At 42.6% G+C, this 14343-nt stretch overlaps 1 protein-coding gene across 4 annotated transcripts; it reads right to left on the bottom strand.

Moving 5' to 3' along the window:
* Positions 1–470: 470 nt before the first annotated feature.
* LOC110496171 (uncharacterized) lies at positions 471–14250 on the bottom strand. 4 transcript variants are annotated; one of them, XM_021571916.3, is made up of 11 exons: positions 14169–14250; positions 13362–13502; positions 13093–13194; positions 12096–12251; positions 8320–8448; positions 7170–7290; positions 6805–6986; positions 5696–6647; positions 4213–4365; positions 3585–3722; positions 471–2242 (listed from the first exon to the last, which is right to left on the bottom strand). In XM_021571916.3, the coding sequence occupies exons 3-11, from the start codon at positions 13159–13161 to the stop codon at positions 1809–1811; spliced, it is 2334 nt and encodes a 777-aa protein (XP_021427591.3). In that variant the 5' UTR covers positions 13162–13194; positions 13362–13502; positions 14169–14250; the 3' UTR covers positions 471–1808. The 4 variants fall into 4 exon arrangements, with proteins under 4 accessions (XP_021427591.3, XP_021427592.3, XP_021427594.3 ...); XM_021571917.3 differs by having other exon boundaries at positions 13931–14177; XM_021571919.3 differs by lacking the exon at positions 471–2242 and adding an exon at positions 4023–4044.
* Positions 14251–14343: the final 93 nt, after the last annotated feature.

Here is a 14343-nt window from a genome sequence, read left to right as displayed (position 1 = left end):
CTCGCTTTCATCCCGTCATCAACTCTGATCCACCCAATGTCCCTTCAACCCAGCAATCTCCACTCCGTTTAGCTCACTCCCCATCAAACAGCAGTTCCGCAAATGATGTCCACCAATTAGTTTGAATCATCCCGATTTCGGAGAGGGGCTGGAAGAGTGAAGTGGGCGAATGAAAAATAATTTAATTTGGGTTTTAGTCTAGTGGCGCACATGCATGTATGTGCAAACTAAAAATATATATGCGGTATATAACACAGACTCACTGTACTGGAGTTACAGATGTGTCGCCAGCCCTCTTGTGGCCATTTGTAATAACTACCATCACTATGATGCGAATTGAGACAAGTGTTGATTGCGCATAGACCATACGCCTCATTCAAAGAGATAACAGGCATTGATGGAGACGCCTTAAAACATAAGCAATGCCAACAAAGAGAGAATTTGCAGATACTGTAGTCAGAGCTGAGCTCTCAGGAATTAAATCATTTTATTTCTCAAATGTGTACTGTCACAGTTTACATCACAGCCTTGACATACACAATAAAATAAAGATTGATCATACAAAATGTAATTATAATAGTAGCTATGATAACATTTATCGTAGCTATACTAATACACTTGCACTACGATTCAGATCAATTCATTTGTTGACTTCCAGTCCCACTGTCATTTCGCTTCACGTTTTGTGCGCCGTCTTGTTGTACTTCGAACGTTTCGTTTGAGGCCAAAGAAGGAATGCAAAAATACAGAATGACAAGCATCCAATAGGCCTTACGATGAAAACTCACTGAATAGATGTACATTAACAGTACTGTATGCATGGAATGTTGTCTTTCAATACAAATATTTGACAAAAAAAAAAAAACTTTCAACTGACAGATAGCTTCGCAGGACAGAAAAAAAGGATGACAAATCCAGCTTTCATTTGTATACAATGTGTTTGTTCCCGAACACAAGAAAATAAGTAGACATATACATGTGTATAAAATGATAAAAGGGAAATAAAGCCACTATTGGTTATTGGATGATAATGTGGATGATTAGGGTTCTATCCAATTGGATATGACCTTTTCCAACCAAAGTCACTGTTCCAACTCAAGAAACCCACGGGAAAATGACAACTTTGATGTTTGCTGTCAGTAATGTCATATGAATGAATTTGAATATGGCTCTAGTTTGTTTTCCGAAAGTGTCTGTTGGAGGCCAAGTGTTCAAGAAACAAACAAATTGTTTAATAAATAAATAATACAATAAATAGGATAATAAATTAATTTAAAAAATACAATAGAACTTTAAAAATGACTTTAAAAAGTTACTGTTGTTATGCTTACTTTTGATGAAGGACCTCCCCTCATCTTCACACAAAACATGCCCGCTCACACACACACTTCCTGAAAGCGTCTCTACTAGCATCCTGTTTTTTATGGGTACGTGTCCCACTGTAGGCTTTTGTAATGATTGTACAAATATTGCTATCAGGTCTTCTTAACCCTCCGTCCATCTTTCTCAGAGCCTTTTGAGTCAAGCATAAAGAACGTGAGCATTGATAATAACCTGGTCAGCGTAACTGAAAACGAACAACACAAGAGCAAAATCACACAAGTTCCCCACTCTTGAAAGAACCTAAATAAAAATCTAAATCAACCAAAATGGAATGTTTTTCCATGAAAAATAATTTCAAAATACTTATATTTTGCCTTGCTTAATTTCTTACATATCGTTGCATACACCTAAATTGGACATGTACATTATATTAACCATTGTAGATATTGGGGTTGAGGAAGGTGAGCTGGGCAGGTTGTAGCTTTTCAAAAAAGGAAAGGATTGTTGTTCTGTTGAAGAGGCTCTCCCATCCCAGTGTCCAAAACCATGTGTGGCTGCAAAGGGACCCCGCGTCCCATTGGAGGAGTGGAAGCTCCCAAGTGGGCCACTGCAGAGTGACCTGCCTGAGGAATCACCCCCAGACAATTGGGTTGTACCATCACAGCTCCAAAACAGGGGGGTGCCATCTGAGGACCCATTGCAGGCATAGCCAGGCCAGGACGAGGCATGCCCAGGGAATGGGATGATAGCTGGGATAAAGGAGTCCCCAGCATGGGGTTGGGGGACCGAAAGCTGGGGTGGGTAACACCGTAGGACATAGCGGTGGAACCAAAAAGGCTGGAGTTTGGGGGGATTGTAGTACGAGACACGCCAGCAATGGACGTGACTCTGCCCATAGGGCCTGGGCCTTGTGAAACGCCTGGGAAATTAGGAAAGGCAAAAGAAATGTGGCAAGAGAGGGAGGAGGAGGGATACACAGTACAAAGCATTCCAAGAGAGTGTAGAACAGAGGGAGGAGTGAAAAGGTTACATATTTAAAATATATACAGTACCAGTCAAGTTTAGACACACCTACTCATTCCAGGATTTTTCTTTATTGGACTATTTTCTACATTGTAGAATAATAGTGAAGACATCAAAACTATGAAATAACACATATGGAAACATGTAGTAACCAAAAAAAAGTGTTAAACAAATCAAAATATATTTTATATTTGAGATTCTTCAAAGTAGCCACGCTTTGCCTTGATGACAGCTTTGCATACTCTTGGCATTCTCTCAACCAGCTTCATGAGGTCACCTGGAATGCATTTCAATTAACAGGTGTGCCTTGATCAAAGTAATTTTGTGGCATTTCCTTTCGTCTTAACGTGTTTGAGACAATCAGTTGTGTTGTGTCAAGAACTTTGAAAGTTTCTTCAAGTGCAGTCGCAAAAAACCATCAAGCGCAATGATGAAACTGGCTCTCATGAGGACCGCCACAGGTGTGGGGGTGCTTTGCTGGTGACACTGTCAGTGATTTATTTAGAATTCAAGGCACACTTTACCAGCATGGCTACCACAGCATTCTGCTGTGATACGCCATCCCATCTGGTTTGCGCTTAGGGGTACCATCATTTGCTTTTCAATAGGACAATGAACCAACACACCTCAGGCTGTGTAAGGGCTATTTGACCAAGAAGAAGAGTGATGGAGTGCTGCATCAGATGACCTGGCCTCAACAAATCACACAACCTCAACCCAATTGAGATGGTTTGGGATGAGTTGGACCACAGAGTGAAGGAAAAGCAGCCAACAAGTGCTCAACATATGTGGGAACTCCTTCAAGACTGTTAGAAAATCATTCCAGATGAAGCTGGTTGAGAGAATGCCAAGAGAGTGCAAAGCTGTCATCAAGGCAAAGGGTGGCTACTTTGAAAAATCTAAAATATATCATATATTTTGATTTGTCTGTCACTTTTTTGGGTTACTACATGATTCTATATGTGTTATTTCATAGTTTTGATGTCTTCACTATTATTCTACAATGTAGAAAATAGTAAAAATAAAGAAAAACCCTTGAATGAGTAGGTGTGTCCAAACTTTTGACTGGTACTGTAAGTGACTACAACTACCGATGCTGACCCACACAACAGTTATCCACTATAGGGGTAGGAAGACCTAGTCAAAACACTGAATCACAAGCACTGCTTTAAATGAATGGATAAATATATATTCCCTCTCTCTCTCCCCTGGTCTCTCTTTCATTTACCCGTCCTTACTTTGTTGCTTGGCAAGGACGTTGAGGGGGGGTTGTTTGGGTTCGGAGGAGAGGAGTGAGTCCATGTTCACGAGTGAAGCTCCTGCGCCAAGGAACGAAGCTGGCGATTTGTTGTTTTCGTCTGCGGCGGCTCCATTGTCTGTAGAGAGAGAGGAAAATATTATTGTGATATACAATAAGAGATCTTGAAGATTTCGCCAAACCCTAGAGGAATCATTGCCTATGGGTGGGAAGTATAAATATGAGCAAGGATGGGTTTCACCAGACAAGGATGTGTTAAGTATTGTTGTTGGAGACAGACAGAGGGAAGACAGATGGAGTGCTTGCACACAAAGAAAAACATGAATGGAATCTGTGAGCGTAACCAAACATGCTTGACTGAAAAAGGGAATACAGCGTTTAACTAAGGGACTTAGGAATCAAAAAAAAAACATCTTACCCCAGGACACATCAATTGCCGACTAGCCCAGAGAAAGAAAACGGAGCACTCAGATATCTGCATGCAAGGATGTTTGAGGCTTATTGCCAGGACAAAAAGACAGGCTTACATTGCGGCGTGTGTCAGACGCCTTCCTCAGAGCTTGGAGCTTTTTCGCCTTTAGGAAGCATACATTACTACAGTACATTACCTGTGCCATTACTTGGAGCTCCCCATGGGTCAGAGTTCATAGTGTCTGTGGTGGTGGAAGCTCCTCCATCTCCCCAGGGGTCACTTGTCGATGCTGTGTCTGTGGGAGCAGCAGTTGCACCCCAAGGATCACTGGCGGTTGGCGGAGTCGATGCTGGAGGAAAGGGAACGGGTTAACTTTAGGATTGAGCCAAAATCTGTATTAAGAGCATGTGTGATGATGTCACAAGGTTATAACCGTTACCAGTAGTTCACCAACTACTACTCAGACAGAGTTCACCATTCTGTATACATCTGGCCCTTCTTTGGAGACTATGTTAACTAACCTCCAACCGAGCTTCAATGCCATACAACACTCCCTCCGTGGCCTCCAAATTCTCTTAAATGCTAGCAAAACCAAATGCATGCTTTTCAACCGTTCACTGCCCGCACCCGCCTGCCCGACTAGCATCACTACTCTGGACAGTTCTGACCTAGAATACGTGGACAACTACAAATACCTAGGTGTCTGGCTAGACTGTAAACTCTCATTCCAGACTCATATCAAACATCTCCGATCCAAAATCAAATCTAAAATCGGCTTCGCAACAAAGCCTCCTTCCCTCACGCCCCCAAACTTACCCTATTAAAACTGACTATCCTACCGAACCTCGACTTCGGGCGATGTCATCTACAAAATAGCTTACAATACTCTACTCAGCAAATTGGATGCAGTCTATCACAGTGCCATCCGTTTTGTTACCAACGCGCCTTATACCACACACCATTGCGACCTGTATGCTCTAGTCGGCTGGCCCTCGCTACATATTCGTCGCCAGACCCACTGGCTCCAGGTCATCTACAAGTCTATGCTAGGTAAAGCTCCGCCTTATCTCAGCTCACTGGTCACGATAACAACACCCAGTCGTAGCACTCGCTCCAGCAGGTATATCTCACTGGTCATCCCCAAAGTCAACACCACATTTGGCCACCTTTCCTTCCAGTTCTCTGCTGCCAGTGACTGGAACGAATTGCAAAAATCGCTGAAGCTGGAGACTTACATTTCCCTCACTAACTGCAGCTGTACATAGTCCATCTGTAAATAGCCCACCAAAATCTACCTACCTCACCCCCATATTGCTTTTATTTGCTTTGCTGCTCTTTTGCACACCAGTATCACTACTTACACACCATCATCTGCTCATCTATCACTCCAGTGATAATCTGCTAAATTGTAATTACTTTGCTACTATGGCCAATTTATTGCCATACCTCCTCATGCCATTTGCACACACTGTATATAGACTTTGTTTTTTTCCTATTGTGTTGACTGTACGCTTGTTTATTCCATGTAACTCTGTGTTGTCAGTGTTGTTGTTTCTGTCGCACTGCTTTGCTTCATCTTGGCCAGGTCGCAGTTGTAAATGAGAACTTGTTCTCAACTAGCTTACCTGGTTAAATAAAGGTGAAATAAAAATAAATAAAAAATAACCATTACTCCTTACCTGGTGGTCCCCATGCGTCATCATCAGCCTTCGAGCCATCGCCAAATGGATCTGCGGGGGGAGAGGCAGCTGTGGTTCCCTCGTCTCCCCAGGGATCAGCCTTCTTTTCGGACTGTGGATTGGATGGAGCACCCCACGCATCTGAAGCCTCGGTTGGTGGACTGGATGGTGCCCTAAAAGGATCAGCACCTTTCGTTGGGGTATTCAATGGGGCCCCAAAAGGATCGGAATTGTCTTTTGGCATATTGGATGGTGCCGAAAATGGATCCTCTGTTGGTGCCCCAAACGGATCGGCTCCATCTTTAGACATATTAGATGGTCCTGAAAAGGGATCATCTTTTGGTGCCCCAAACGGATCAGAACCATCTTTTGGTGTATTGGATGGTGCTGAAAAGGGATCATCTTTTGGTGTATTGGATGGTGCTGAAAAAGGATCATCTTTTGGTCCCCCAAACGGATCAGAACCACCTTTTGGTGTATTGGATGGTGCTGAAAAGGGATCATCTTTTGGTGCCCCAAACAGATCGGAACCATCTTTTGGTGTATTGGATGGTGCTGAAAAGGGATCATCTTTTGGTGCCCCAAACAGATCGCAACCATCTTTTGGTGTATTGGATGGTGCTGAAAAGGGATCAGAACCATCTATTGTAGCCGCAAAAGGATCTGAACCATCTGTTGGGGCACTGGCTGGTGCTGCAAAAGGATCTGCTTCTTCTGTTGTAGCATTAGATGGTGCACCCCATGCATCCTCGGTTGGAGCTTTGGATGATCCGCCCCATGCATCCTCGGATGGAGCTTTGGACGCAACCCCCCAAGGATCAGGAGCGGGTGTCTTGGCTGCTGCACCCCACGCATCCTCCTCTGATGGCGCATCTGCCCCGCAAAAGGCGTCAGCAACTTTTCCTGCTTTGGCGGCATCCTCCCACTCAAGCTCTTCCTTGGTCATCTTTGACTGCAATTACATAAGTGATTGGACAATCATGATGTCAAACACACATTTATTTGGTCGATGATCCAAAATTGTCCTAAGTGTACGTACAATCATTTACTGAAGGCGTCTTTGAGTCCAAATAAAGGGAGAAATCAGACTATTGAAGTGTAAAACTAACCCTTCGTTCCTCCTCTTTTTTCTGGGCCTCTAGCCTCAGTTTTTCTTGCTTCTTTGCCTCAAAGCTGGCGGCGAGATCAGCCACAGACGGGATGTTGGCCAGGGAGGGGAGCCCGGTGGCTCCTGGGACATACACTGGCTTGTAGTTGGGGTCCTTGGGGTCGTTGGGGTCGTCCGAGGAGGCTGTGGGAAGAGCACGATAAGATATAGCATGATAAGATACATTATTATGTCAAGCAGGGTTGGGGGTCAATTCAGGTTTCAATTGAAGAAATTGCTTTCTGTGAGATTCTCCGGGAATGTTTTTAAGAGAAATGGGTCAAATGAAGTCTCTCAAATGTCGAGTCTGTGCTCTCTAATGCTCACCAGTGGCGTTCTTTGAGATCTTGTCTCTGGTCTTGAGCGCAGACTCTCGCTCTTCCTTTAGTTTCTCGTCGTCCTCCATAAGAACCAGTACTACCTTGGCCTTCTCCCTCACGTTCACCCCCTGTGAATGATAGCATGAGCAGACATTAGTACGTACCGCTAGACAGCTCTCTTTCCGGAGCACGGGGCTCCCTAAGTGTAACTGTGCCAAATTAGTATGGGAAAGCTCAATATCAGAAAAGAAGTGGTCAGTGTATGAATGGCAAAGCACTGTGTTAGCTTAGATGTTAGTAGAGCCAGATACTTCCAAGCCTCACCCACTTATTGGACTGGTTTCCCCCGGGCCAGTTTACACCTATTCCTGTTCGACAAAGCACTTTCGCTGGAGATTTTCTGAATGTACTAATCATAAAAGTTATGCTCGTTTTGTCATTTTTATTAGGATCCCCATTAGCTAACCCCACAACGCTAGCTAATCTTCCTGGGGTCCAACACCAATTAACAAGACATTACAAACAACCACAAATCAAGACTTCAAACATTCAACAAGTAGACAATACAGATAATTAAAATACCTGACAGGAAACACATTTAACATTCAGTTGATACTTTCTACTTCCTGTCCAGTGATATGGTCTACCACATTCGATGATCTTTTATTTTTTTCTTTAAGGTGGATTTACTTTTTGTCTGAGAAATATGGATTGGTAAAAAGTTCCATTTAGCTATAGCGCTACATAAAACCGTAGATTTAAGGCGATTTGTCCTTGACTTGAGTTGTTTTAGCTGCCCTGAATTTGCCTGTCTGGTTTGGTGGTTATGCGTGTGTTGCTAGTATGTACTAATTGGACTGAGAAATACTTTTTTATTTTTTTATTTTTTAAATATAGCATTCCTTAAGAAAATCAGAAGACTAGATTTTTTGTAACGTGAATCCATGAGAGATTCTGATGCATTTTAATATTATTCATTCGGTTAGAGCAATGAAGAGATAATCTGGAGATAAAAAGGTATGCCAATGGTAATTATGAATACGTAAATTCGCTCACAGTTCATTTCTCAAGTGGGGAGGCTTCAAAAGTAATACCTTGGAGATGGAACCTGCATTTCAGAGGAGTTGGTGGGACAAACATGCATTTAGCTTTAGTACCTGATCTTTCCCATCCTTGTCCTGGAAACGGAACTCTGTTAGCGCTTTCACAATGTAGATGTTGTCCTTCATCGTATTCAGAACGCGGTCTGAGCCCGTCTTTAACAGGTTCTCCAGCAGGGTCAACGACTGCAGTTGGGGGATGGGAGTAAAACAATTAAATAGGGAATCAAGACGATCATCCCCTAACTCCTTTAAAAACACTCTCTGAAACTTGATCCCTGCATGGAGCAATCATCAGAAGGAAAATACAATCATTCATAAAAATGTAAGATGGCACCATAGTGAAAGCCAAGATGTGCCAGAGAAATATGGCGAAGAGGGGAGCGTTTGTATGAAATTACAAGCGGATTGTAAAAGTTGAGAAAGATGACAAAACATACAGTACCAGTCAAAAGTTTGGACACACCCACTCATTGCAGGGTTTTTCTTTATTTTTTACATTGTAGAATAATAGTGAAGACATCAAAACTATGAAATAAAACATATGAAATCATGTAGTAACCAAAAAAAAGTGTAATTTGTGTAATTTCTTTCCTTTTTAATGCGTTTGAGGCAATCAGTTGTGTTGTTCAGTTGTGTTGTGACAAGGTAGGGGTGGCATACAGAAGATAGCCCTATTTGGTAAAAGACCAAATCCATATTATTGCAAGAACAGCTCAAATAAGAAGAGAGAAACAACAGCCCATCATTGTTTTAAGACATGAAGGTTAGTCAATCTGGGAAATTTCAAGAACTTCGAAAGTGCAGTCGCAAAAATCATCAAGACGGAACCGGCTCTCATGAGGACCGCCACAGGAAAGGAAGACCCAGAGTTACCTCTGCTGCAGGGGATAAGTTCATTAGTGTTACCAGCTTTAGAATTTGCAGCCCAAATAAATGCTTCACAGAGTTCAAGTAACAGACACATCTCAACATCAACTGTTCAGAGGAGACTGCGTGAATTCGGCCTTCATCGTCTATTTGCTGCAAAGAAACCACTACTAAAGGACACCAATAAGAAGAAGAGACTTGCATGGGCCAAGAAACACGAGCAATGGACATTAGACTGGTGGAAATCTGTCCTTTGGTCTGATGAGTCCAAAGTTAATAATTTTGGTTCCAACCGTTGTGTCTTTGTGAGAAGCGGAGTTGCTTGACCAGCAACACGTACCAGTATTGTGGAAAAACTCAATAAATATAACAATTCCTAAAGCATCTAATCCCTCTGTGCTGAATGACTACCGTCTTGTTGCCTTGACATCCTTAGTAATGAAATGCGTTAAGAAAATTGTGAAAAGTCATATTCTCAGCGTCACCCAGAATCTCCTCGACCCATTTCAGTTTGCCTGTCAGCCCAGCAGAGGAGTTGATGATGCCATTCTTACCCTCCTCAACATGGTCTACAGACATCGACAGGGTGACAAATCACATGTCAGGGTTTTGTTTGTTGGCTTTTCTTCTGCCTCCAGCCTTACATTCTGGCAGAGACACATTTGGGACTTCTCCTTAGATGGGGGGCTGGTTTTGTGGCTGTTGGACTTCCTGAGCCAACGGTCACATTGGGTCATGGTGGATCCCCAAGTGTGGGACATGCGCACCACCAACACAGGCTCTCCTCAGGGATGTGTTTTGTCCCCACACCTGTACATCTTGTACACTAATAGTTGTACTAGTTCCAATCCTGACAGACACCTCGTTAAGTTTGCTGATGACACTGCCTTGTTGCCTGATGACAATGCCTGTTGCATGATGACGAGGAACACCATGGCCCGGTCCTAAATGAGAGTGGTGTGACCACACATGGTCCTCAATACCAATAAGACCAAAGAGATGTGTATAGACTTCAGGAAGCTTACAACACCTACCTCTGCAACATCTATCAGAGGTCAGAACATAGAGATTGTAAAGGAATACAAATATCTGTGTGTCCTCTTGGACAATAAGCTTCAGTGGAGTAAATGTACAGACCTGATCTACAAAAAGAGTCAACAGAGACTGTACTTTCTCTAAAAGCTGGGATCTTTGAATGTTAATTGTACTATACTGACTCTGTTTTACAAATCTTTCATTGAGAGTATTTTAACTTTTTGTATTGTTTGTTGGTTTGGCAATGCCACTGTCAGCCAGAGAAATATGGTATTTGGAGTCAAACAGACAGGCCTGGATGAGATCTTTAAGGTCAGGGCCCTCCGCAAGGCTCACATATAATTTTTGACCCAAGCGACCCCCTGTATCCGGACTTTAAACTACTCCCCTCTGGGCGCAGGTATAAAGCAGCCCTCGGCAGGAAAAACAGAACTAGACAATAATTTGTGCCAGGTGTGATATCCCTCCTAAATAACTCAGGCTAATGTTCCCATCGACCCAGTAAGGCCAGCAGGCTAGTCTCTTTTTATTGGTGTGCAACCGATACGATAGTTTTGTTTTGTTATCTAAACGCCACTTTAACGTGTACATGACACTGCAACAAAATTTCCCCATGGGGACAATAAAGTCAGTAAAGTACGTGAACGGATGATCTACACATGTGTGGTTCCCACCGTGAAGCATGGAGGACGAGGTGTGATGGTGCTTTGCTGGTGACACTGTCAGTGATTTATTTAGAAATCAAGGCACACTTAACCAGCATGGCTACCACAGCATTTTGCAGCGATACACCATCCCATCTGGTGTGCGCTTAGTGGGATTATCATTTGTTTTTCAACAGGACAATGACCCTAAACACACCACCAGGCTGTGTAAAGGCTATTTTACCAAGGAGAGTGATGCATCAGATGACCTGGCCTTCAAAATCATCCGACCTCAACCCAATTGAGATGGTTTGGGATGAGTTGGACCACAGAGTGAAGGAAAAGCATCCATCAAGTGCTCAGCATATGTGGGAACTGCTTCAAGACTGTTGGAAAAGCATTCCTCATAAAGCTGGTTGAGAGAATGCCAAGAGTGTGCAAAGCTGTCATCAAGGCAAAGGCTGACTACTTTGAAGAATCAAAATATATTTTAGATTTGTTTAACACTTATTTTTGTTACTATATGATTCATTATGTGTTATTTCATAGTTTATATGTCTTCCGTATTATTCTACAATGTAGAAAATAGTAAAAATAAAGAAAAACCCTTGACTGGTACTGTGTATGTCCGAAGCCAATATAAATACTGTAGACGAAATGTATTTGTATCTGATTTGTGGCAAAATAAACAAAATGAAGAAGAAAGTGTCAAATAATATAAAATAATATTTTCACAGTAAGAGGAATTATGTTTTTTTAAATATTTTTTTATATATATCGGCTACATTGTAACAAAGCTCTCAACAACAAAAACCACCAACCTACTTGAATAAGATAACATAATATTACAGGAAACATGGACTGAACAGAAATATAAACGCACCATTCATATACAAAGGCTTGACATCGACATTGTCATCTCTGAAAGGTACCCACACTGAAGTGATTGATACCAGTAACTCAAACTCAATGCGTCATAGCAATCCACCCCACCAAAGACAAGATAAATAAATAATTTGATGTGACGGAAAAAGAGAGAGGTGGGGTTCTATCCAGCACTGGTTGATGAACTGAGCTGTTCAGCAGGATAGCTCATCAATTATTCAGAATAAAGTTTCAGAATAAAGAGTAAAGTATGCATACAGCCAGTGAGCCATACAGTACGAACAACTTTGACGTTATGATGAGTAGATGTACTAATCTGTAGATTGTGTATACAAGAATTTAATCTATCTAAATCTTTCGAACTATAAATATGTGTGATTATACCCCTTTTGGCCTCACCTTGTAGATGTGCCTCCAGTTCTTGTCGTCTTTGAGGCGTTTCCACAGCATGGTCATGATCTCGTTGCAGGCCACCACATTGTAGGTGAGGTCTGAGATGTCGGCCATCTGCGAGCTGGAGGGGCCCCAGGGGTCATTGGAGGTGGCCTCCCTCACCTGACAGGCATACAGCAGTGTTAACACAGATTCTTTTCCAGACGGAGAACAAAGGCTCCCCTACTCGACCTAGATAGTTTGTGTGTATGCAACGATATGTAGACTACGTGTGCCTTTAATTTTTTTTTTATATAGTTCTGTCCTTGAGCTGTTCTTGTCTAATGATGTTCTGTATAATGTCATTCTGTAATATGTTTCATATTTTGTGTGGACCCCAGGAAGAGTAGTTGCTGCTTTTGCAACAGCTAATGGGGATCCTTATAAAATACCAAATACCATCCAGGCCTTCTGGCACCAAACTTGTACTATATAATTGTAGGAAAAGACTGGTGATAGAGTCACTGGTGTTACAGACAGGGGTAGCAGATGGAGGACTTACCCATGCTCTGCTACAGAGGGTGTGTCTTATTTCAGAACGATGCTGCAAAGGCACTTCAGAATGCTGACAGTGTCAACTGAACAGCAGGGGTGGCCATTCTTACCCTGCAAGGGCCAGTGTGGATGCAGGCTTTTGCCCGAGCCAAGCAGTACTAGCTCGATTCTGCTAAATTAAAGCCTTGATCCAGGACTGCATGTGTGCTACTAATTGGCTGGCACAAAAGCCTGAACCCACACTGGCCCTTGCAAGGTAAAACGACCCACCCGTGGTACAGCATTTAGAGTAGAGAAAGAGAGGGATAGAGTGAAGATGAAGGGAAGTAAGCAAGGTAGTATTGTGAGAGGAAGATGAGACAAATCAAGAGGAAGTCAGAGAACAAAAGAACAGAGAGCAAGAAAAGAGAGAGCGAAGGGTAAAGGAAAAGGGGGAAAGACGAGATGGAAAGTAAGTCATATCCTTTACCTTGACCTCAGCCTCAGAGAAGTTCTGAACAAGGTTCTTCAATTGTCGGCGTAGCATAGAGGACGTCATGGTGCCAGATGGGGTGTCTCAAACCACAAGGACCTAGTCAGTATAAAGACTAGTAAGAGCATGTACACACACCTTTCACTCATATATTAACCATGACGCTTCTGTCTTGCCTCGCGTAACACCAGACATGTATGTGTCTGTAACACAGGAGAAGCTGCTTGGCACTTAACCCAAATCATGCTGCTTATACCTCTGTTTACCTATTGAAATAAAACTGACTGTGGGTGATGTCAAAGAAGTGGGTCTCTCTTTCGATCTGCTCTCACTGGATGCTCATTCTGTTCGTCTCTCTCCACGACAACATTGGGTCCCAGCACACACAGATCTGGGAAAAAATGATCCTAAAAAGGGAGCAAAGCAATGACACAGCTATAGGCTATTGAAGAAGCAACTTCACATTGGCATGCCACTGGGCAACAAATTGTACCACCCAGTTATGCAATGGTTAGCTTTGTGGTTTTAAATGTAAATACCAAACAGAAAAATGCCAAAGGTAGCCTAGTAACTATACATCGTCATGATTGTAACCAAATCAACACCATTCACGTTAGCAAAAAGGCTAAACTAGCTTAGTGGCTAGCTAGCTTCATGCAACGCCAATGTAATGCCGACAAATCCAGGATCTACAGTGCTACAGATTAGCTATGCACCCGAGTAGGCTACTGTCGATTTAGCATGCTACTTGGCAATATTCTTATTGAAGAACAGTAATTGCGATAGATCAACCAAGCTAGTGTCTGCATCACGATTCAGAACCATGGACAGCTACCGTAGCTAGCCAACGTCAGTGCATCTTCATGGCTGTCGAATGTTGTTTTCCTCCAAGCTTTAACGTAGCAAGCAATCTAACCAGTTAGCTATCAATGACAGCCGTCCAATAACAACGACAGCTTGGAAAATATAGTTTTGGTAAACTTCTAAGGACAACGGACACCTTTAAGATAACATGCTTCCATTGGGTATCCATTTTTCATATGATTTTGCGTGTATTTGAAAGGAATACGAACCTTCGGGATGCTTTCAGGGATCTGCAAAGAACTACAATTTCCGCTTCCGTCTGCAATCCGCACCTGACCTGTCTAAAAGAGCACTCCCCCTACTTAATAATCAGGAGAACGTTACATTGTTGTCAAAAAAATTAAACAACGTGGCAATGATGTAACATTATCTCTATTGAGACTG

Source organism: Oncorhynchus mykiss, chromosome 18 (assembly GCF_057628025.1).
Source record: "Oncorhynchus mykiss isolate SJ-2025 chromosome 18, ASM5762802v1, whole genome shotgun sequence".
Classification (NCBI taxonomy): Eukaryota; Metazoa; Chordata; class Actinopteri; order Salmoniformes; family Salmonidae; genus Oncorhynchus; species Oncorhynchus mykiss.
Note: the sequence above shows the minus strand (reverse complement) of the source record. Positions and strands in the feature narration are given on the sequence as shown.

Bases quoted from the DNA above. Each gene is read 5' to 3' on its own strand.
- LOC110496171 (XM_021571916.3), bottom strand. From the start codon at position 13,161: ATGACGTCCTCTATGCTACGCCGACAATTGAAGAACCTTGTTCAGAAC. The intron at 4,366-5,695 runs GTAAGGAGTAAT...CCTTTCCTCCAG, and splicing joins TGACGCATGGGGACCACCAG to CATCGACTCCGCCAACCGCC. The intron at 2,243-3,584 runs GTAAGGACGGGT...CTAATTTCCCAG, and splicing joins CGTCCTTGCCAAGCAACAAA to GCGTTTCACAAGGCCCAGGC.